The sequence below is a fragment of the Borostomias antarcticus genome, assembly GCF_949987555.1.
Source record: "Borostomias antarcticus genome assembly, contig: scaffold_155, whole genome shotgun sequence".
NCBI lineage: Eukaryota > Metazoa > Chordata > Actinopteri > Stomiiformes > Stomiidae > Borostomias > Borostomias antarcticus.
In genome coordinates, this window is record NW_028176542.1 from 135539 (window position 1) to 158038 (window position 22500).

The 22500-nt window shown below is 55.1% G+C and overlaps 1 protein-coding gene across 1 annotated transcript in view; it reads right to left on the reverse strand.

Annotated features, from left to right (window-relative positions):
* The window catches only part of crebbpb (CREB binding lysine acetyltransferase b), a gene marked incomplete at its 5' end in the record, with an annotated part of 104490 nt that overhangs the window by 74760 nt on the left and 7230 nt on the right, over positions 1 to 22500 (reverse strand). Inside the window, 13 exon segments of the mRNA XM_084462351.1 lie at positions 123 to 241; positions 2254 to 2437; positions 5302 to 5541; positions 6793 to 6855; positions 7036 to 7158; positions 7451 to 7645; positions 9047 to 9168; positions 9656 to 9718; positions 11205 to 11364; positions 12365 to 12482; positions 12869 to 13006; positions 13236 to 13320; positions 20872 to 21084. Of these exon segments, the coding sequence (XP_084318477.1) occupies positions 123 to 241; positions 2254 to 2437; positions 5302 to 5541; positions 6793 to 6855; positions 7036 to 7158; positions 7451 to 7645; positions 9047 to 9168; positions 9656 to 9718; positions 11205 to 11364; positions 12365 to 12482; positions 12869 to 13006; positions 13236 to 13320; positions 20872 to 21084 (1823 nt within the window).

Below are 22500 nucleotides of genomic sequence, written 5' to 3' on the forward strand. Positions count from 1 at the left end.
CAAAAGGAGAGAGAGGACAAAGGTTTAAGGTGTTTGGAATAGAAAGGTCGTGAGGCCAGATGTAAATTCTATGACAGTGCACAAGTGCAAAAGTGTGTGTGTGTGTGTGTGTGTTTACTCACAGGGATGCCCAGTAGCATGGGGTCAACGGGCTGTCTGAAGGGCAGAGACTCGGGGTCTTGTCGGTAGAGAGCCTCTAGCGTGGGCATCAGCGCCTGTCTCAGCTCCTCGGGTTTGAAGACTGCGTGGAGGGGCAGAAGAACGGCCGCGAGGTCAGATACTACCAAAACTCGAAGAATGTGAGGGTGAATAAGATGGCGCTGAAACCCGTGCATGTTAAGATGGGTTCAAAGCAGTTGTAGAATAGGATCTGATCGTTTCGTGACCGCCGATTTGGAATGTCGAAAGTTCTCAAAGCGCCTTCCGGAAGGTTCAATGCGTCAGATCTTACGAAAAGACTTATGCCGGGCTCAGACGACAGGATTTTTGGGCCGATTTATCCCCGATTCACCCCTCCCGACAATCGGAGGAGAAATCTGGTCTGGAACGTTGGTCGGGGGCCGATGATCGGCCCAGATGATCTTGTAATGTGAGGGGTTTACAGATCCAATCTTATACCTCCCGATCGGCTCGCAGACCCATCGGGGCGGCCCCGATAATATCAAACAAGTTTGATATTTAAGATTATTACGTCCCGACTTTACAAGTGAGACGGCGAGACCAGTGGTTCGTTGCTCCCTCGGGCACGATAAGATCCTGAAGTGTGTGATGAGCCGTTATTTTCAAATATTGCTGTGTGCGCTCGTATGAGATGCGCAAGAAGAATATCAGTTAAGATTCTCCTTATGTGCGTGATGTAACCCGATTTAGAAATTGGTTAGGATTACAAATATCCTGTAGTGTGAGCCCGGCATTACGCGGCGTACCTTCTAAAGCTAGCATCTCGTCGGGGGCGGTTGTGTTGACCCAGCTGTAGAACATCTTTAAAGTTCTAAAACGGAGTTTTTAAAATCCCACGAGGCCGGCGTTCTAAAACCGGCGTCTCGTCTCACCATTCCTGGCTCCGGACTCTGGGCTCGGCCCCGTTCTGGTCCGGGTCCCAGAGAGGATATCATGTTTGCTGTCCATTCCAATGAATCCAGGGAAGGTTTAAGTCTGCTTTTGACTTCTCTGGCCTTGATCAGCACGTCCTACTCTGGGTGCGCACGAGTGCTCTCTAAATGAACAGGTATGTCACACTTTCAACACGTCGGAGAGGGGGAGAGGAGGAGAGGAGAGGGGGAGAGGAGGAGAGGAGAGGGGGAGAGGAGAGGGGGAGAGGAGAGAGAGGAGAGGGGGAGAGGAGAGAGAGGAGAGGAGAGGGGGAGGAGGAGAGGAGGAGAGGGGGAGGAGGAGAGGGGGAGAGGAGACGGGTAGGAAGAGAGGAGAGGGGGGAAGAGGAGACGGGTAGGAGGAGAGGAGAGGGGGAGAGGAGGAAGAGGAGACGGGTAGGAGGAGAGGAGAGGGGGAGAGGAGGGAAGAGGAGACAGGTAGGAGGAGAGGAGAGGGGGAGAGGAGGGAGGTAGGAGGAGGAGAGGGGGAGAGGAGGGAAGAGGAGACAGGTAGGAGGAGAGGAGAGGGGGAGAGGAGGGAGGTAGGAGGAGGAGAGGGGGAGAGGAGGGAAGAGGAGACAGGTAGGAGGAGAGGGGGAGAGGAGACAGGTAGGAGGAGAGGAGAGGGGGAGAGGAGGGAAGAGGAGCGTCCGTCATTGACCATGGTGAAGAGGTTGAGGCGAAAGCGTGTGTGTGTTAGGGCTGCACAATTAATCATGAATTAATCGAAATCGCGATTATGACCTCCGCAATTAACTAATCGCAAAAGGCCGCAATTAATGTGATTAATATTTGTGCTTTGAATTGAGTGTGCTAGGACTACACGGACGAATCACAGGCGCTTATGCTGTCTGACCAATCACATGCGTTCCCGCTGAGTGCGCTGTGCGTAGCAATTTCACTGAGAAGACAGATAGCAGTAGGTCAAGACAAGTGTCACAAGAGTACCCGCAGCCGTGAGTAGTGACAAAATGAGCGAAAACAAGGTCAGTGAGTTAGTAGCAAGAAAGGGATCAACGTCCGTGATTTGGGAGCATTTTGGTTATTATATATTAATATTATATATTAAATATTAATCGCAATTATTATCTTTTGTCATAATCGTGCAGCCCTAGTGTGTGTGTCCGTCCGCCCGCCCGCCCGCGTGTGTGTGTGTTCTCACTTTTCTTGCGGTTCTGCGTGGGGGAGGCGGACGCCACGGTGCCGTTGGCTCCGCCTTCCTCCTCCTCTTTGGGTTGGGTCTTGATTTTGATTGGCTTCTTCTCCTCCGTCTCCATTCGCTCCTGCTTTGGTTCCGACCCGTCTGGCTCCTCCTTCTTCACCATCAGGGGTTTGGCTTCTTCATCCTGCTGGGGCGCACACACACACACACACACAGACACACACACAGACACACGCACACGCACACAGGCACGCGCGCACGCACACGCACACAGACACACACACAGACACACACACACACACACACACACATACATACAGACACACACACACACACACACACAGACACACACAGACACACACACACACACACAGACACACACACACACACACACACAGACACACACACACACACACACACACACACACACACACACAGACACAGACACAGACACAGACACAGACACACAGACACAGACACACACACACACACAGACAGACACAGACACACACACACTCACACACACACAGACACACACACACACACACACACAGACACACACAGACACACACACACAGACACACACACGAAAAGGCTCGGTTACACTCCCAAAGGGACGCCCGCGGGGACAGCTGGGGACGTGGAACGTTCAGGGTTCTTCTATCGTCCTCTCGGAGAACATGGCGGCATGGCGCTCTCATAGCGTAGCTGGACATGGCGGCATGGCGCTCTCATAGCGTAGCTGGACATGTCCTACGCGTAGAACACCCTCCGATGACCACGTTTACATCACTCACACCTTCGCATACTTAGTACAACCAGGTCTTTAGACTCCTGTGTTTCCTGTAGGGTGGAGTTGTCCCTTTTAACACAGTCCCCGTTTACACTGTGCATTAAAATGTGTCTCCTATCGAGATTGTATCTAGATAATGATTTAGCCTGATTATATTTACACCTGGAATTAATATGCGCTTCGATTACCTTCAACCCGATCCGTTTGAGATCCGATCTACTCTGTCCAGCTGACAATCAAACGTCACATCCTGTTTGTGCTTGAATATTTTTGTCTGACTCAATTGAGAGTAGACACTTTATCTCATCTGGACTCCACCCTTGACCAGGATCCATTTTAATGCTTTCTTGCTAGCTGCCATGGAAGCCTGCTCCTCGCTGGTCTGGAACCGGCGCGTTCCAACGGCTACGTATTTCCGCCCACGTTGTTGATATGTGGATTAAAAACGCATTTCCATTTACACTTCTATTAAATGTGGTCGACATGCGTCCCTGACCACCTCCGGAGGTGGTTTGGCCGATCGGATCGCAATCCGTCGCATTTACACCTGTATTTTCATGTGGTTTAGCACCATCAGGTTGCAATCTGATCACCAAAAACGCATTTTAATGCCAGGTGTAAACGGGGTCACAGAGATACGGTTATATTGCCATTAAGAAGATATGAGACAAGCTGTAGTAGCAGACAGTAGAGGAGAGGAGAGGGGGAGAGGAGGGAAGAGGAGACAGGTAGGAGGAGAGGAGAGGAGAGGGGGAGAGGAGAGGGGGAGAGGAGAGGAGAGGAGACGGGTAGGAGGAGAGGAGAGGGGGAGAGGAGAGGGGGAGGAGGAGAGGAGAGGGGGAGAGGAGAGGGGGAGAGGAGGGAAGAGGAGACAGGTAGGAGGAGAGGAGAGGGGGAGAGGAGAGGGGGAGGAGGAGGGAAGAGGAGACAGGTAGGAGGAGAGGGGGAGAGGAGAGGAGACGGGTAGGAGGAGAGGAGAGGGGGAGAGGAGAGGGGGAGAGGAGGGAAGAGGAGACGGGTAGGAGGAGAGGAGAGGAGGAGAGGAGAGGGGGAGGAGGAGAGGAGAGGGGGAGAGGAGGAGAGGAGATGAGACGGGTAGGAGGAGAGGGGGAGAGGAGAGGGGGAGAGGAGGGAAGAGGAGACAGGTAGGAGGAGAGGAGAGGGGGAGAGGAGGGAAGAGGAGACAGGTAGGAGGAGAGGAGAGGGGGAGAGGAGAGGAGACGGGTAGGAGGAGGAGAGGGGGAGGGGAGAGGAGAGGGGGAGGAGGAGAGGAGAGGGGGAGGGGAGAGGAGAGGGGGAGAGGAGAGGAGACGGGTAGGAGGAGAGGAGAGGAGGGGAGAGGAGAGGGGAGGAGGAGAGGAGAGGGGGAGAGGAGAGGAGGGGAGAGGAGAGGGGAGGAGGAGAGGAGAGGGGGAGAGGAGAGGGGAGGAGGAGAGGAGAGGAGGGAAGAGGAGACAGGTAGGAGGAGAGGAGAGGCTGTAGCAGACAGGCTTGGCTGCAGACCTCCTCTGGCGAAGGACTCGAAAAGCGAGCAGATCCAACACTGAAATGTCAAATCGTAATTTGATTGAATGGCGACGCGCATAATTCACAATGAATTGATTACAGAGAAATTTGAATGTGTTCAGAATTACGCACAGGGTGTTAATGAATAGCTCAACACGGAAAGAGCATGTTTGGATCCCCGAAAACAAGGATTAGCCTACACTGTAATACAATCAAAAAAACAATGAACAATGATCTAATTAATAACACACAAAATGAACTCAGAATGAACCCTAAACGCAATGTAACGTCGCTGCTAGATGCATATAGGTGAAAGGTCATAGGTGAGACGCTGGACTCAACATAAACACTTACATTGCAGACATCCAAGCCTCAATGGAAACACAATACCAAACATACAAGTCTATGGACATAACTTTGGATTTCAAATGGTAAATGGACAACACTTATATAGCGCTTTTCCACCTTAGCGGCACTCAAAGCGCTTTACAATGGCCTCTCATTCACCCATTCACACACACATTCACACACCAATGGCGGTAGCTGCCATGCAAGGTGCTAACCTGCTCATTGGGAGCAATTTGGGGTTAGGTGTCTTGCTCAAGGACACTTCCACATGTGGACAGTCGGAGCTGGGATTCGAACCGCTGACCCTTCGATCACTGAACGACCCGCTCTACCAACTGAGCTACGGCCGCCCTCAAATGGCCTTTCTTTGTGTTGCGAGATGCTATGGGGCGACTTTCCACCATCAGGCTTCGACCCCATTTCTCCATCGTATCCATCAGCTGACGGGTGGTGCCGAGCCCGGACAGCGCCGTACGAACCTCCATTTTGAAGTCGGGCTGTTTCTTCCCGGAGCCGCAGTCGTCGTCCTCGTCTTTGAAGTGGGGCGTGGCCTCGGGCCCGCTGGCCTGCTGAGAGAGCACCTCGGCCACGGAGCCCGGCGTGGGGACACGGGTCTCTATACTGACCACCGCCTGGGACAGCTGGGAGGAGGAGGAGAGGGGGGAGGAGAGGGGGAGAGGGGGAGAGGAGACGGGTAGGAGGAGAGGGGGAGAGGAGGAGAGGGGGAGAGGGGGAGAGGAGGAGAGGGGGAGAGGAGAGAGAGGAGAGGAGAGGAGGAGAGGGGGGAGGAGAGGGGGAGGAGGAGAGGAGAGGAGAGGGGGAGAGGGGGAGAGGAGAGGGGGAGGAGGAGAGGGGGAGAGGAGACGGGTAGGAAGAGAGGAGAGGGGGAGAGGAGGGAAGAGGAGACAGGTAGGAGGAGAGGAGAGGGGGAGAGGAGAGGAGACGGGTAGGAGGAGAGGAGAGGGGGAGAGGAGAGAGGGAGAGGAGGAGAGGGGGGAGGAGGAGAGGAGAGGAGAGGGGGAGAGGGGGAGAGGAGAGGAGAGGGGGAGGACGGGGAGAGGAGAGGGGGAGAGGAGAGAGGGAGAGGAGGAGAGGGGGGAGGAGGAGAGGAGGGGAGAGGGGGAGAGGAGAGGGGGAGGAGGAGAGGGGGAGGAGGAGACGGGTAGGAAGAGAGGAGAGGGGGAGAGGAGGGAAGAGGAGACGGGTAGGAGGAGAGGAGAGGGGGAGAGGAGGGAAGAGGAGACAGGTAGGAGGAGAGGAGAGGGGGAGAGGAGGAGACGGGTAGGAGGAGAGGAGAGGGGGAGAGGAGAGGGGGAGGAGGAGAGGAGAGGGGGAGAGGAGGGAAGAGGAGACAGGTAGGAGGAGAGGAGAGGGGGAGAGGAGAGGGGGAGGAGGAGAGGAGAGGGGGAGAGGAGGGAAGAGGAGACAGGTAGGAGGAAAGGGGGAGGAGGAGAGGAGACGGGTAGGAGGAGAGGAGAGGGGGAGAGGAGGGAAGAGGAGACAGGTAGGCGGAAAGGGGGAGGAGGAGAGGAGACGGGTAGGAGGAGAGGAGAGGGGGAGAGGAGGGAAGAGGAGACGGGTAGGAGGAGGAGAGGAGACGAGTAGGAGGAGAGGAAGAGACCAGAACAGGGGGGAGGAGAGAAGAGTAGATAGGAGATGAGAAGAGAGAGATATTCACCACACCGTTCCCCAGGAAACCCAGAGGGGTATCCATTATACTCAGAGGCGCAAAAACAAAATCTGTCACTGAAACATGAAGCCCTCTAGAGCGGGCGCGGTAAACGCTTCTGAAACAATGTACCCCCCCCCCCCCCCCGCTACATGTGCTCAGCGGGCGGGGCCAGGGCCACGGGGGGGCGGGGCTAGAGGAAGCGGAGGGGTGCGGGTCTCACCGGAGTGCTGGGGGGCTGGGGCTGCACCGGCGTGGGCTGCTGCTGCGTCTGGCCCCCCGGGGGCTCGGCCGGGGGCAGCAGGGGGGTGTGCGGCCGGGAGGGGGCGGGCGGCGTGCCCAGGGCGGAGGAGGCGGAGGCGGGGCCGGGGAGGAGCCCGCCGGGGACGTGGGTGGGGGTGGAGGCGGGGGTGGAGGGCTGCTGGAGGGCGGGAGGGGGGGGCGGAGGAGGAGGTGGAGGAGGCGCGGGGGCGTGGTGCTGGAGGTTAGCGGCGGCGGAGGGAGGGGGGGTGGAGCGGAGGGGGGGCAGCTGGGGGCCCATGGAGCTCAGGGCGCTCAGGGGGAGGTTAGGGTTCTGCTGCTGTTGCTGCTGTAGGACACACACACACACACACACACACACACATCTTCTCAGTTAAGAGCTCACTAGGCCTTGAAACTCAACATGCCAAGCCACCCACACACACACACACACACACACACACACACACACACACACACACACACACACACACACACACACACACACACACACACACACACACACACACATTCAACCAGAGAACGAGCACCGTACGGTCACACTAAACCTCTCGAGTGGTTGACTGAGACCAGAGCCTCGTCTCCATTGGTCAGTCCCCCATTAGCCCCGCCTCCCTCACCTGAGTGACTGCAGCCTGGGCGGACGACTGACCGGCCAGGCCTACATTCACGTTCATGGCCCCGCCCCCGGCGGCGGCAGGGAACTGGCTCTGGGACAGGAACTGGCTCTGATTGGCTGTCTGGCCCACCATGCTGTTGGTGTGGTTTCCCATCATGCCCGGCGCCTGGGGCATCCTGGAGGGGGACATGCCCATCTGGGAAAAGGGGAGGAGGGAGAGAGGGGAAAAAATGTTTAATATGGCGCCGACGTCGAGCGCCACAGTCTACGCTTCCAGGGGGAAGCCGGAAGGGGCGCGGCCTAACCACGCCCGACCGTCTCCCTGAGGGGCGGAGTCTGAAGACGAGGGGGTGGAGCCACAGCAGCAGGTCAGAGGCAGGAGGGGGAGGGACTAGGGGTAGAGCAGGCCCCGCCCCTAACTCCTCCGCTTCACTACAAGCATCTAACCCTGCAACACTGCCGGGGGGTGTGGCTGGAGAGGGGCGTGGCTGGGGAGGGGCGTGCATTGCCGGTACGGGAGGGAGGAAGAATGAGGAAGGGAGGAGGAGGGAGGGAGGGAGGGAGGAAGAGTGAGGAAGGGAGGGAGGGAGGGAGGGAGGAAGAGTGAGGAAGGGAGCAGGAGAGAGGGAGGGAGGAGGAGGGAGGGAGGGAGGAAGAATGAGGAAGGGAGGAGGAGAGAGGGAGGGAGGGAGGAAGAGTGAGGGAGGGAGGGAGGAAGAGTGAGGGAGGGAGGGAGGGAGGGAGGGAGGGAGGGAGGAAGAGTGAGGGAGGGAGGGAGGGAGGGAGGGAGGAAGAGTGAGGGAGGGAGGAGGAGGGAGGGAGGGAGGGAGGAAGAGTGAGGGAGGGAGGGAGGGAGGGAGGAAGAGTGAGGGAGGGAGGAGGAGAGAGGGAGGAAGAATGAGGAAGGGAGAAGGAGAGAGGGATGGAGGGAGGGAGGGAGGAGGAGAGAGGGAGGGAGGGAGGAGGAGGGAGGAAGAATGAGGAAGGGAGAAGGAGAGAGGGAGGGAGGAGGAGAGAGGGAGGGAGGAGGAGAGGGAGGGAGGAGGAGAGGGAGGGAGGAAGACTGAGGAAGGGAGGAGGAGAAAGGGAGGGAGGAGGAGAGAAGGAGGGAGGGAGGAGGAGAGAAGGAGGGAGGGAGGAGGAGAGAGGGAGGAGGAGAGAGGGAGGGCGGGAGGGAGGAGAAGAGAGGGAGGGAGGAGAAGAGAGGGAGGGAGGGAGGGAGGGAGGAGAGAGGGAGGAAGGGAGGAAGGGAGAAAGAGAGAGGGAGGGAGGGGGAGAGAGGGAGAGGGAGGGAGGGAGGAGGAGAGAAGGAGGGAGGGAGGAGGAGAGAGGGAGGAGGAGAGAGGGAAAGCGGGAGGGAGGAGAAGAGAGGGAGGGAGGAGAAGAGAGGGAGGGAGGGAGGAGAGAGGGAGGAAGGGAGGAAGGGAGAAAGAGAGAGGGAGGGAGGGAGGAGGAGAGAGGGAGAGGGAGGGAGGGAGGAGAGAGGGAGGAAGGGAGGAAGGGAGAAAGAGAGAGGGAGGGAGGGAGGGAGGGAGGAGGAGAGAGGGAGAGGGAGGGAGGGAGGAGGAGGGAGGGAGGAGGAGGAGGGAGGTCTCACCGCTGGGGCAGAGCTCATGCTCATCTGCTGGGGGTGGGTCATGGGGGAGGCGGCGCGCGCTCCCATGGGCGCCTGGGACATCTGCACGCCCTGCATCGCCATGGGGTTGAACTGATTCATCCCTGAGGGACAACACACACACACACACACACGCGCACACACACACGCACGCACGCACACACGCGCGCACGCGCACACACACACACACACACGCACACGCACACGCACACACGCACACACACGCACAAACACACACGCACACACACATCATTAGTGGTTAGTTGACAGTACTTGGAGGTGTTGGAAATCAATCTCCTCCAGCCTGCTGGCGTTGGCTCCGCAAAACCGTTCCCCCTTCTGACAAAGTCGTTTATTCGTGTTAACGGCGTCGACGCCTCGCAGGGAGACAGCTCGTCTGGAGATACCGTCACCGTTCGGGCTGTGTTGATTTAGAGCGTTTCCTTTGTTGGTGACTTCTGATGTGTGTGTGTGTGTGTGTGTGTGTGTGTGTGCAGTCAGTGAGCTGGCAGCCGAGAGCGAGGACTCTTGATTGGTTAAGGCGTTAAGAGACTTGGTCGGTGCTGAAACGCTGCCAGGCCGCGTATTTACCTTGGGACGCCTGCATGCGGTTCATGATGTGATTTGGCACGTTGGGCATCGTCACGGGTCCGTCTGAAACACAGAGGGGATCAGTACCGCCGGAGGAAGACCAGCTCGCTCTCAAACAAGTCCTCATTCTCCTCTGCTGCTACGCCAGGACAGAAGAGGATAGAGATATCTACAGAGCTACATATGAAGAGGATAGAGATATCTACAGAGCTACATATGAACATGAGGTGTGTACGATCGGAGGTGCCCTAGACTCCGGGGTGTCCAAGAGACATCCGCTTCTGACAGACCGTAACACTGCTAAGCATGCTAGGCTAGACAGACCGTAACACTGCTAAGCATGCTAGGCTAGACAGACCGTAACACTGCTAAGCATGCTAGGCTAGACAGACCGTAACACTGCTAAGTATGCTAGCCCAGACAGACTAACACTACTATGCATGCTAGCCCAGACAGACTAACACTGCTAAGCATGCTAGCCCAGACAGACCGTAACACTGCTAAGCATGCTAGCCCAGACAGACTAACACTACTATGCATGCTAGCCCAGACAGACTAACACTACTATGCATGCTAGCCCAGACAGACTAACACTGCTAAGCATGCTAGCCCAGACAGACTAACACTACTATGCATGCTAGCCCAGACAGACCGTAACACTGCTAAGCATGCTAGCCCAGACAGACCGTAACACTACTATGCATGCTAGCCCAGACAGACTAACACTACTAAGCATGCTAGCCCAGACAGACCGTAACACTACTAAGCATGCTAGCCCAGACAGACCGTAAAACTACTAAGCATGCTAGCCCAGACAGACCGTAACACTGCTAAGCATGCTAGCCCAGACAGACTAACACTACTATGCATGCTAGCCCAGACAGACTAACACTGCTAAGCATGCTAGCCCAGACAGACTAACACTACTATGCATGCTAGCCCAGACAGACTAACACTACTATGCATGCTAGCCCAGACAGACTAACACTGCTAAGCATGCTAGTCCAGACAGACCGTAACACTGCTAAGCATGCTAGCCCAGACAGACCGTAACACTACTATGCATGCTAGCCCAGACAGACTAACACTACTAAGCATGCTAGCCCAGACAGACCGTAACACTACTAAGCATGCTAGCCCAGACAGACCGTAAAACTACTAAGCATGCTAGCCCAGACAGACCGTAACACTGCTAAGCATGCTAGCCCAGACAGACTAACACTGCTATGCATGCTAGCCCAGACAGACCGTAACACTGCTATGCATGCTAGCCCAGACAGACCGTAACACTGCTATGCATGCTAGGCCAGACAGACCGTAACACTGCTAAGCATGCTAGCCCAGACAGACTAACACTGCTATGCATGCTAGCCCAGACAGACCGTAACACTACTATGCATGCTAGGCCAGAGTGAGTGTGTGTGTGTGTGTGTGCTCACTGGCTGGTCGCGGGGCCTGGTTGAGAGTGTGTGTGTGTGTGTGTGTGTGTGCTCACTGGCTGGTCGCGGGGCCTGGTTGAGAGTGTGTGTGTGTGTGTGTGTGTGCTCACTGGCTGGTCGCGGGGCCTGGTTGGGGCCCATGGTGTTGGGCTGCTGGGGGCCCGGGGGACCCCCCATGCCTGGCTGCTTCTGCAGCCGCGAGCGCCTCTTCTCCTCCAGCTCCTTCTGGATCTTGTAGATCTTCTCCGCCAGGAAGTGGTAGTACTCGTCCTGGGGGGGGGGGGGTCAGAAGAACAAGCATGAATACGCTGGAGCCCACGGCGTTAGCAGACGTAGCTCGCTAGCATGAGCTAGCATGAGCCAGCATGAGCTAGCATGAGCTAGCATGAGCTAGAATGAGCTAGCATGAGCTAGCATGAGCTAGCATGAGCTAGAATGAGCTAGCATGAGCTAGCATGAGCTAGAATGAGCTAGAATGAGCTAGAATGAGCTAGCATGAGCTAGAATGAGCTAGAATGAGCTAGAATGAGCTAGCCGGTACTCGTTACTGGTGGCTGAGAAAGGGCTGAGAGGCTGTTGCCACCTTAACTAACGTTAACGTTAAGTGTGCTGCTAGCTTTTTAACGTTAAGTGTGCTGCTAGCTTTTTAACGTTAAGTGTGCTGCTAGCTTTTTAACGTTACGTGTGCTGCTAGCTTTTTAACGTTACGTGTGCTGCTAGCATTTTTAACGTTACGTGTGCTGCTAGCTTTTTAACGTTAAGTGTGCTGCTAGTTTTTTAACGTTGTGTGCTGCTAGCTTTTTAACGTTGTGTGCTGCTAGCTTTTTAACGTTAAGTGTGCTGCTAGCTTTTTAACGTTACATGTGCTGCTAGCTTTTTAACGTTAAGTGTGCTGCTAGCTTTTTAACGTTAAGTGTGCTGCTAGCTTTTTAACGTTACGTGTGCTGCTAGCTTTTTAACGTTAAGTGTGCTGCTAGCTTTCTTACGTTAAGTGTGCTGCTAGCATTTTTAACGCTAGCAAACAAGCAGCCTCTCGTAGAGCAAACAAGCAGCATTCCGTTCTGTTCACTGCTAGCATGCCTAAGAACGCCAATCTGCAGCGTGTCCCATCCATGAGTGTCCTGAATATCACTTTTTTATTTTACATGGTTCCATACTTTTTATATATCATTAAAGAGCTTAGTCTCTACCCTTTGTGACTTTCCATATTGTGTCAGATTGAGAGAGAGTGTGTGTGTGTGTGTGTGTGTGTGTGTGTGCGTGTGCTCACCCTGCTGTTGGCAGACTCGTACATGTCCCCCTCCACCTTGCGTGCGTAGGCCACCAAGTTCTCCATGCGTCGGTCCTTCAGTGCGGCGGGGTCGGGGGTCGGGAAGATGGCTTGAACTCTGAGGGAGGAGGAGGACGACGACGACGACAAGAGGAAGGCACAGCAATACATTAGTCACACCTGGGTAAATTAGGATTTTAAATCCTTTCAAATATGCTGAGCGTTCGCTCAACTCTGCCTGGAGGAGAGTGGACTTGTTCTTGGTTCGATAACGCCAGGCTAGATCAATAGATTCATACCAACTTTAATAACGCCAGGCTAGATCAATAGATTCATACCAACTTTAATAATCCCCACAGGAGGAGATGTGGGTGTTTCATCAGTAGGAAATTACAGCAAAAGGTTGTTAATGCAGAATATTAATAGTGGCGCATAGGGCACCAAAAAAGTGGTGTCAGGAAGCGCTGGGTTATTGCTCCTCCGTGGGGGGAAGGCGTGACTCACAGTTTGTGCACCAGGTGTGTGCGCAGGTCCTGAGTGACGTGTTCGTGCCACGCCTTCCTCGCCCCCGCGGCCGACAGCGGGGCGGCGGCGGGGAGGTTCGCCATGGCGCCGGCGCCCAGACCGTCCGCCATCAGCTGGCTGGGGGGGCGGAAGGGAGGGGGAGGGTACCACACGTGAGCAAGGACACATCACACGGGGATACGACGAACGACCGACCCGCGCAACCTTTTCCGTCGTCGTGTGTCATGACCAGATTTTTGTGTGCGTGTGAGGTGACAAAGTCCTTCCTGTCACATGTGGGTGTCAACCTAGAGGCGTGTCACTTTGAGCAGGGAGGTGCGCAGCGGAAAGATGGCGGCAGACTCACTTGTTGAGCGAGGAGGGCAGAGAGGAGTCTGGGTGCTCTGACGAGGGCACGCCCATCCCTCCCGCCACGCCCATCTGGTTAGAGCCTGAGAGACACACACAGAGGGGGAGGGGCTTAGAGGACACTGGGACGTCACTACCGAGGTGACACTGATACACTCACATCATCAGAGATTAGACAAAAAGAAGTGGCCGTTATTCCCGACTATAATCAATAGTCCCCCACCAAGATGACAGATTCTTTTATTGGTCACATGTCATGTGCCGTGTGTTCGGTCACAGTGAAATGCTGCTGCTGGTGACAAATTAATGCCACAGATAAACACTGATACTCAATTTCCAAATGACAAACAAGTCGCCGCTGGTATGAGCTGTGACTGCAGCCCAGCGGGCGGGAGGAGGTGTAGCTAGTGTACTAGTGGGCTGGAGGAGGTGTACCTAGTGTACTAGTGGGCTGGAGGAGGTGTAGCTAGTGTACTGGTGGGCTGGAGGAGGTGTAGCTAGTGTACTGGTGGGCTGGAGGAGGTGTAGCTAGTGTACTAGTGGGCTGGAGCAGGTGTAGCTAGTGTACTGGTGGGCTGGAGGAGGTGTAGCTAGTGTACTAGTGGGCTGGAGGAGACGTACCTAGTGTACTGGTGGGCTGGAGGAGGTGTAGCTAGTGTACTAGTGGGCTGGAGGAGGTGTAGCTAGTGTACTAGTGGGCTGGAGGAGGTGTACCTAGTGGACTAGTGGGCTGGAGGAGGTGTAGCTAGTGTAATGGTGGGCTGGAGGAGGTGTAGCTAGTGGACTAGTGGGCTGGAGGAGGTGTAGCTAGTGTACTGGTGGGCTGGAGGAGGTGTAGCTAGTGTACTAGTGGACTGGAGGAGGTGTAGCTAGTGTACTAGTGGGCTGGAGGAGGTGTACCTAGTGGACTAGTGGGCTGGAGGAGGTGTAGCTAGTGGACTAGTGGGCTGGAGGAGGTGTAGCTAGTGTACTAGTGGGCTGGAGGAGGAGTACCTAGTGTACTGGTGGGCTGGAGGAGGAGTACCTAGTGTACTGGTGGGCTGGAGGAGACGTACCTAGTGTACTAGTGGGCTGGAGGAGGTGTAGCTAGTGTACTAGTGGGCTGGAGGAGGAGTATCTAGTGTACTGGTGGACTGGAGGAGGTGTACCTAGTGGACTAGTGGACTGGAGGAGGTGTAGCTAGTGTACTAGTGGGCTGGAGGAGGTGTATCTAGTGTACTGGTGGACTGGAGGAGGTGTACCTAGTGTACTAGTGGACTGGAGGAGGTGTAGCTAGTGTACTAGTGGACTGGAGGAGGAGTACCTAGTGTACTGGTGGGCTGGAGGAGGTGTAGCTAGTGTACTAGTGGACTGGAGGAGGAGTACCTAGTGTACTGGTGGGCTGGAGGAGGTGTAGCTAGTGTACTAGTGGGCTGGAGGAGGAGTATCTAGTGTACTAGTGGGCTGGAGGAGGTGTAGCTAGTGGACTAGTGGGCTGGAGGAGGAGTACCTAGTGTACTAGTGGGCTTGAGGAGGAGTATCTAGTGTACTAGTGGACTGGAGGAGGTGTAGCTAGTGTACTAGTGGGCTGGAGGAGGTGTACCTAGTGTACTAGTGGGCTGGAGGAGGTGTATCTAGTGTACTAGTGGGCTGGAGGAGGTGTACCTAGTGTACTAGTGGGCTGGAGGAGGTGTAGCTAGTGTACTAGTGGACTGGAGGAGGTGTAGCTAGTGTACTAGTGGACTGGAGGAGGTGTAGCTAGTGTACTAGTGGACTGGAGGAGTGTACCTAGTGGACTGGAGGAGGTGTAGCTAGTGTACTAGTGGACTGGAGGAGGTGTATCTAGTGTACTAGTGGGCTGGAGGAGGAGTACCTAGTGTACTAGTGGGCTGGAGGAGGTGTACCTAGTGTACTAGTGGGCTGGAGGAGGTGTACCTAGTGTACTAGTGGGCTGGAGGAGGTGTACCTAGTGTACTAGTGGGCTGGAGGAGGTGTACCTAGTGGGCTGGAGGAGGTGTAGCTAGTGTACTAGTGGGCTGGAGGAGGTGTAGCTAGTGTACTAGTGGGCTGGAGGAGGAGTACCTAGTGTACTAGTGGGCTGGAGGAGTGTACCTAGTGTACTAGTGGACTGGAGGAGGTGTAGCTAGTGTACTAGTGGGCTTGAGGAGGAGTATCTAGTGTACTAGTGGGCTGGAGGAGGTGTATCTAGTGTACTAGTGGGCTGGAGGAGTGTACCTAGTGTACTAGTGGACTGGAGGAGGTGTAGCTAGTGTACTAGTGGACTGGAGGAGGTGTAGCTAGTGTACTAGTGGGCTGGAGGAGGAGTACCTAGTGTACTAGTGGGCTGGAGGAGGAGTACCTAGTGTACTGGTGGGCTGGAGGAGGTGTACCTAGTGTACTAGTGGACTGGAGGAGGTGTATCTAGTGTACTAGTGGGCTGGAGGAGGTGTACCTAGTGTACTAGTGGGCTGGAGGAGGTGTAGCTAGTGTACTAGTGGGCTGGAGGAGGAGTACCTAGTGTACTAGTGGGCTGGAGGAGGTGTAGCTAGTGTACTAGTGGGCTGGAGGAGGAGTACCTAGTGTACTAGTGGGCTGGAGGAGGTGTAGCTAGTGTACTAGTGGGCTGGAGGAGGAGTACCTAGTGTACTAGTGGGCTGGAGGAGGTGTAGCTAGTGTACTAGTGGGCTGGAGGAGGTGTAGCTAGTGTACTGGTGGGCTGGAGGAGGTGAAGCTAGTGTACTGGTGGGCTGGAGGAGGTGTAGCTAGTGTACTGGTGGGCTGGAGGAGGTGTAGCTAGTGTACTGGTGGACTGGAGGAGGTGTAGCTAGTGTACTGGTGGGCTGGAGGAGGAGTATCTAGTGTACTGGTGGGCTGGAGGAGGTGTAGCTAGTGTACTGGAGGAGGAGTACCTAGTGTACTGGTGGGCTGGAGGAGGTGTAGCTAGTGTACTGGAGGAGGAGTACCTAGTGTACTAGTGGGCTGGAGGAGGTGTAGCTAGTGTACTAGTGGGCTGGAGGAGGAGTATCTAGTGTACTGGTGGGCTGGAGGAGGTGTAGCTAGTGTACTAGTGGGCTGGAGGAGGAGTACCTAGTGGGCTGGAGGAGGTGTAGCTAGTGTACTAGTGGGCTGGAGGAGGTGTAGCTAGTGTACTAGTGGGCTGGAGGAGGTGTAGCTAGTGTACTAGTGGGCTGGAGGAGGAGTATCTAGTGTACTAGTGGACTGGAGGAGTGTAGCTAGTGTACTAGTGTACTGGAGGAGGAGTACCTAGTGTACTGGAGGAGGTGTACCTAGTGTACTAGTGGACTGGAGGAGGTGTAGCTAGTGTACTGGTGGACTGGAGGAGTGTAGCTAGTGTACTAGTGGGCTGGAGGAGGAGTACCTAGTGTACTAGTGGACTGGAGGAGTGTAGCTAGTGGACTAGTGGACTGGAGGAGGTGTAGCTAGTGTACTAGTGGACTGGAGGAGGTGTAGCTAGTGTACTAGTGGACTGGAGGAGGTGTAGCTAGTGTACTAGTGGACTGGAGGAGGTGTATCTAGTGTACTAGTGGACTGGAGGAGGTGTATCTAGTGTACTAGTGGACTGGAGGAGGAGTATCTAGTGTACTAGTGGACTGGAGGAGGTGTATCTAGTGTACTAGTGGACTGGAGGAGTGTAGCTAGTGTACTAGTGGGCTGGAGGAGGAGTACCTAGTGTACTAGTGGACTGGAGGAGTGTAGCTAGTGTACTAGTGGACTGGAGGAGTATCTAGTGTACTAGTGGGCTGGAGGAGGTGTAGCTAGTGTACTAGTGGGCTGGAGGAGGTGTATCTAGTGTACTAGTGGACTGGAGGAGGTGTACCTAGTGTACTAGTGGACTGGAGGAGGTGTATCTAGTGTACTAGTGGACTGGAGGAGGTGTAGCTAGTGTACTAGTGGGCTGGAGGAGGAGTACCTAGTGTACTCAGTGGACTGGAGGAGGTGTATCTAGTGTACTAGTGGACTGGAGGAGGTGTAGCTAGTGTACTAGTGGGCTGGAGGAGGTGTAGCTAGTGTACTCAGTGGACTGGAGGAGGTGTACCTAGTGTACTAGTGGACTGGAGGAGGTGTAGCTAGTGTACTAGTGGGCTGGAGGAGGAGTACCTAGTGTACTCAGTGGACTGGAGGAGGTGTATCTAGTGTACTCAGTGGGCTGGAGGAGGTGTAGCTAGTGTACTAGTGGGCTGGAGGAGGAGTATCTAGTGTACTAGTGGGCTGGAGGAGGTGTATCTAGTGTACTAGTGGGCTGGAGGAGGAGTACCTAGTGTACTAGTGGGCTGGAGGAGGTGTACCTAGTGTACTAGTGGGCTGGAGGAGGTGTACCTAGTGTACTAGTGGGCTGGAGGAGGTGTACCTAGTGTACTAGTGGGCTGGAGGAGGTGTACCTAGTGTACTAGTGGGCTGGAGGAGGTGTAGCTAGTGTACTAGTGGGCTGGAGGAGGAGTATCTAGTGTACTAGTGTACTGGTGGGCTGGAGGAGGTGTAGCTAGTGTACTAGTGGGCTGAAGGAGGTGTAGCTAGTGTACTAGTGGGCTGGAGGAGGAGTACCTAGTGTACTAGTGGGCTGGAGGAGGAGTATCTAGTGTACTGGTGGGCTGGAGGAGGTGTAGCTAGTGTACTAGTGGGCTGGAGGAGGTGTACCTAGTGTACTAGTGGGCTGGAGGAGGAGTATCTAGTGTACTAGTGGGCTGGAGGAGGAGTATCTAGTGTACTAGTGTACTGGTGGGCTGGAGGAGGAGTACCTAGTGTACTAGTGGGCTGGAGGAGGTGTACCTAGTGTACTAGTGGGCTGGAGGAGGTGTATCTAGTGTACTAGTGGACTGGAGGAGGTGTACCTAGTGGACTGGAGGAGGTGTAGCTAGTGTACTAGTGGGCTGGAGGAGTGTACCTAGTGTACTGGTGGACTGGAGGAGGTGTAGCTAGTGTACTAGTGGGCTGGAGGAGGTGTACCTAGTGTACTAGTGGGCTGGAGGAGGAGTACCTAGTGTACTAGTGGACTGGAGGAGGTGTAGCTAGTGTACTAGTGGACTGGAGGAGGTGTACCTAGTGTACTAGTGGGCTGGAGGAGGAGTACCTAGTGTACTGGTGGGCTGGAGGAGTATCTAGTGTACTAGTGGACTGGAGGAGGTGTAGCTAGTGTACTAGTGGGCTGGAGGAGGTGTATCTAGTGTACTAGTGGGCTGGAGGAGGTGTATCTAGTGTACTAGTGGGCTGGAGGAGGAGTAGCTAGTGTACTAGTGGGCTGGTGGAGGAGTACCTAGTGTACTAGTGGGCTGGAGGAGGTGTATCTAGTGTACTAGTGGGCTGGAGGAGGAGTACCTAGTGTACTGGTGGGCTGGAGGAGGTGTAGCTAGTGTACTAGTGGACTGGAGGAGGTGTATCTAGTGTACTAGTGGGCTGGAGGAGGTGTACCTAGTGTACTAGTGGGCTGGAGGAGGTGTACCTAGTGTACTAGTGGGCTGGAGGAGGTGTACCTAGTGGACTGGTGGGCTGGAGGAGGTGTAGCTAGTGTACTAGTGGGCTGGAGGAGGAGTATCTAGTGTACTAGTGGGCTGGAGGAGGAGTAGCTAGTGTACTAGTGGGCTGGTGGAGGAGTACCTAGTGTACTAGTGGGCTGGAGGAGGTGTATCTAGTGTACTAGTGGGCTGGAGGAGGAGTACCTAGTGTACTGGTGGGCTGGAGGAGGTGTATCTAGTGTACTAGTGGGCTGGAGGAGGTGTACCTAGTGTACTAGTGGGCTGGAGGAGGTGTACCTAGTGGACTGGTGGGCTGGAGGAGGTGTAGCTAGTGTACTAGTGGGCTGGAGGAGGAGTATCTAGTGTACTAGTGGGCTGGAGGAGGTGTAGCTAGTGTACTAGTGGACTGGAGGAGGTGTATCTAGTGTACTAGTGGGCTGGAGGAGGTGTACCTAGTGTACTGGTGGGCTGGAGGAGGTGTAGCTAGTGTACTAGTGGGCTGGAGGAGGAGTATCTAGTGTACTAGTGGGCTGGAGGAGGTGTATCTAGTGTACTAGTGGGCTGGAGGAGGTGTATCTAGTGTACTAGTGGACTGGAGGAGGTGTAGCTAGTGTACTAGTGGGCTGGAGGAGGTGTAGCTAGTGGACTGGAGGAGGTGTATCTAGTGTACTCAGCGGGCGGGAGGAGGTGTATCTAGTGTACTAGTGGGCTGGAGGAGGTGTAGCTAGTGTACTCAGTGGGCTGGAGGAGGAGTATCTAGTGTACTAGTGGGCTGGAGGAGTGTACCTAGTGGACTGGAGGAGGTGTAGCTAGTGGACTGGAGGAGGAGTATCTAGTGTACTAGTGGGCTGGAGGAGGTGTACCTAGTGGACTGGTGGGCTGGAGGAGGTGTAGCTAGTGTACTAGTGGACTGGAGGAGGAGTACCTAGTGTACTAGTGGGCTGGAGGAGGTGTAGCTAGTGTACTAGTGGACTGGAGGAGGTGTAGCTAGTGTACTAGTGGGCTGGAGGAGTACCTAGTGTACTAGTGGACTGGAGGAGGAGTATCTAGTGTACTAGTGGGCTGGAGGAGGGTACCTAGTGTACTAGTGGGCTGGAGGAGTACCTAGTGTACTAGTGGGCTGGAGGAGGAGTAGCTAGTGTACTAGTGGACTGGAGGAGGTGTAGCTAGTGTACTAGTGTACTGGAGGAGGTGTAGCTAGTGTACTAGTGGACTGGAGGAGTGTACCTAGTGTACTGGTGGGCTGGAGGAGGTGTACCTAGTGTACTAGAGGGCTGGAGGAGGTGTACCTAGTGTACTAGTGGACTGGAGGAGGAGTATCTAGTGTACTAGTGGACTGGAGGAGGTGTAGCTAGTGGACTGGAGGAGGAGTATCTAGTGTACTAGTGGACTGGAGGAGGTGTACCTAGTGTACTAGTGGGCTGGAGGAGTGTACCTAGTGGGCTGGAGGAGGTGTAGCTAGTGGACTGGAGGAGGTGTAGCTAGTGTACTAGTGGGCTGGAGGAGGTGTATCTAGTGGACTGGAGGAGGAGTACCTAGTGTACTAGTGGACTGGAGGAGGTGTATCTAGTGTACTAGTGGGCTGGAGGAGGTGTACCTAGTGTACTAGTGGGCTGGAGGAGGTGTACCTAGTGTACTAGTGGGCTGGAGGAGGTGTAGCTAGTGTACTAGTGGGCTGGAGGAGGTGTAGCTAGTGTACTGGAGGAGGTGTAGCTAGTGTACTAGTGTACTGGTGGAGGAGTACCTAGTGTACTCAGTGCGCTGGAGGAGGTGTAGCTAGTGGACTGGTGGGCTGGAGGAGTGTACCTAGTGGACTGGTGGACTGGAGGAGGTGTAGCTAGTGTACTAGTGGGCTGGAGGAGGTGTATCTAGTGTACTAGTGGGCTGGAGGAGGAGTACCTAGTGTACTAGTGGGCTGGAGGAGGTGTAGCTAGTGGGCTGGAGGAGGTGTAGCTAGTGTACTAGTGGGCTGGAGGAGGTGTATCTAGTGTACTAGTGGGCTGGAGGAGGAGTACCTAGTGTACTAGTGGGCTGGAGGAGGTGTAGCTAGTGTACTGGAGGAGGTGTAGCTAGTGTACTAGTGGGCTGGAGGAGGAGTACCTAGTGTACTAGTGGGCTGGAGGAGTACCTAGTGTACTAGTGGACTGGAGGAGTACCTAGTGTACTAGTGGGCTGGAGGAGTACCTAGCGCGCTGAGGGAGCGTATCTGGTGCTGGCCCGGTCCGAGCCCCTGGCCGGGGGACTGATTCCCGTAGGGCAGGCCCAGGGCGGCGTAGGCCCGCTGCATGGAGCTGGGGTCGATGTGTGTGGCGCTGTTGATGGCGGGGGCGCTGGGCTGGCCGCCGCCCACCGTGCTGATGGCGTTCTGCAGGCCGGCGCCCGGCGAGCTCAGCATGGCTGGAGGGAGGGAGGGGGAGGGAGGGAGGGAGGGAGGGAGGGGGACGGGGGGATGAATTAGTGAATGCAACAATTCTCTTCATTTATCTTCATTTGATTACTGGCTATTAAAATATAAACAATCCCGCATATGCATCTTAATGTCAATTCCATTTTCCCAAATCTTCTCAATCCCATAATTAAATAAATAAAAGTAGGCGACCACAAAAAAAACATTCACTCTTCACAAAATGTATTTAGCGCCATCTATCTCAATTCGATCATTCTACTAAAAGAAGTACGACACAAAAACTAATGTAGCATTTCCTTCCGGGCTCAGCGCTGCGCTGCTCTGACAGCAAAGACCATGCTGCCTCTACTGGGGGGTTTAAACTCGTCACGGAGCCGCTGGCCAATCACGGCGCAGCGCAGCCCCCCCCCCCCTCCCCCGGGCCAATCACAGCGCAGCGCAGCCTCCCCCGGGGTGTCAGATTACAGCCCCAGCGTTCCACAGGAATCCTCTCTCCAGGCTGGAGCTGTTACAGCGAGCGAGCGAGCACAGCGCAGGACTGGGAGAGAGGCCTACAGGGGGCGCCACTCAACACTAAACACACACAGGCTGGACTCTGCTCTCTCTCCCCGCAGACAGACTCTCTCTCAAGCTCTCTCTCTCTCCAGCTCTCTCTCTCCATCCCTCTCTCCATCCCTCTCTCCAGCTCTCTCTCTCCAGCTCTCCCTCTCCATCTCTCTCTCTCTATCTCTCTTTCCATCTCTCTCTCCATCCCTCTCTCCATCCCTCTCTCCAGCTCTCTCTCTCCATCTCTCTCTCTCCATCTCTCTCTCTCCATCTCTCTCTCCATCTCTCTCTCCAGCTCTCTCTCCAGCTCTCTCTCTCCATCTCTCTCTCTCCATCTCTCTCTCCATCTCTCTCCCCAGCTCTCTCTCCATCTCTCTCTCCATCTCTCTCTCCATCTCTCTCCATCTCTCTCTCCAGCCCTCTCTCTCCAGCCCTCTCTCTACATCCCTCTCTCCAGCTCTCTCTCCATCCCTCTCTCTCCATCCCTCTCTCCAGCTCTCTCTCTCCATCTCTCTCTCTCTCTCTTTCCATCTCTCTCTCCATCTCTCCCTCCATCCCTCTCTCCAGCCCTCTCTCTCCAGCCCTCTCTCCATCCCTCTCTCCATCTCTCCTCTCCATCTCTCTCTCCAGCTCTCTCTCTCAGCTCTCTCTCAATCTCTCTCTCCAGCCCTCTCTCTCCATCTCTCTCTCTCCATCTCTCTCTCTCTCCATCTCTCTCTCCATCCCTCTCTCCATCTCTCTCTCTCTATCTCTCTTTCCATCTCTCTCTCCATCTCTCTCTCCAGCTCTCTCTCTCCATCTCTCTCTCTCCATCTCTCTCTCCATCCCTCTCTCTCCATCCCTCTCTCTCCACCTCTCTC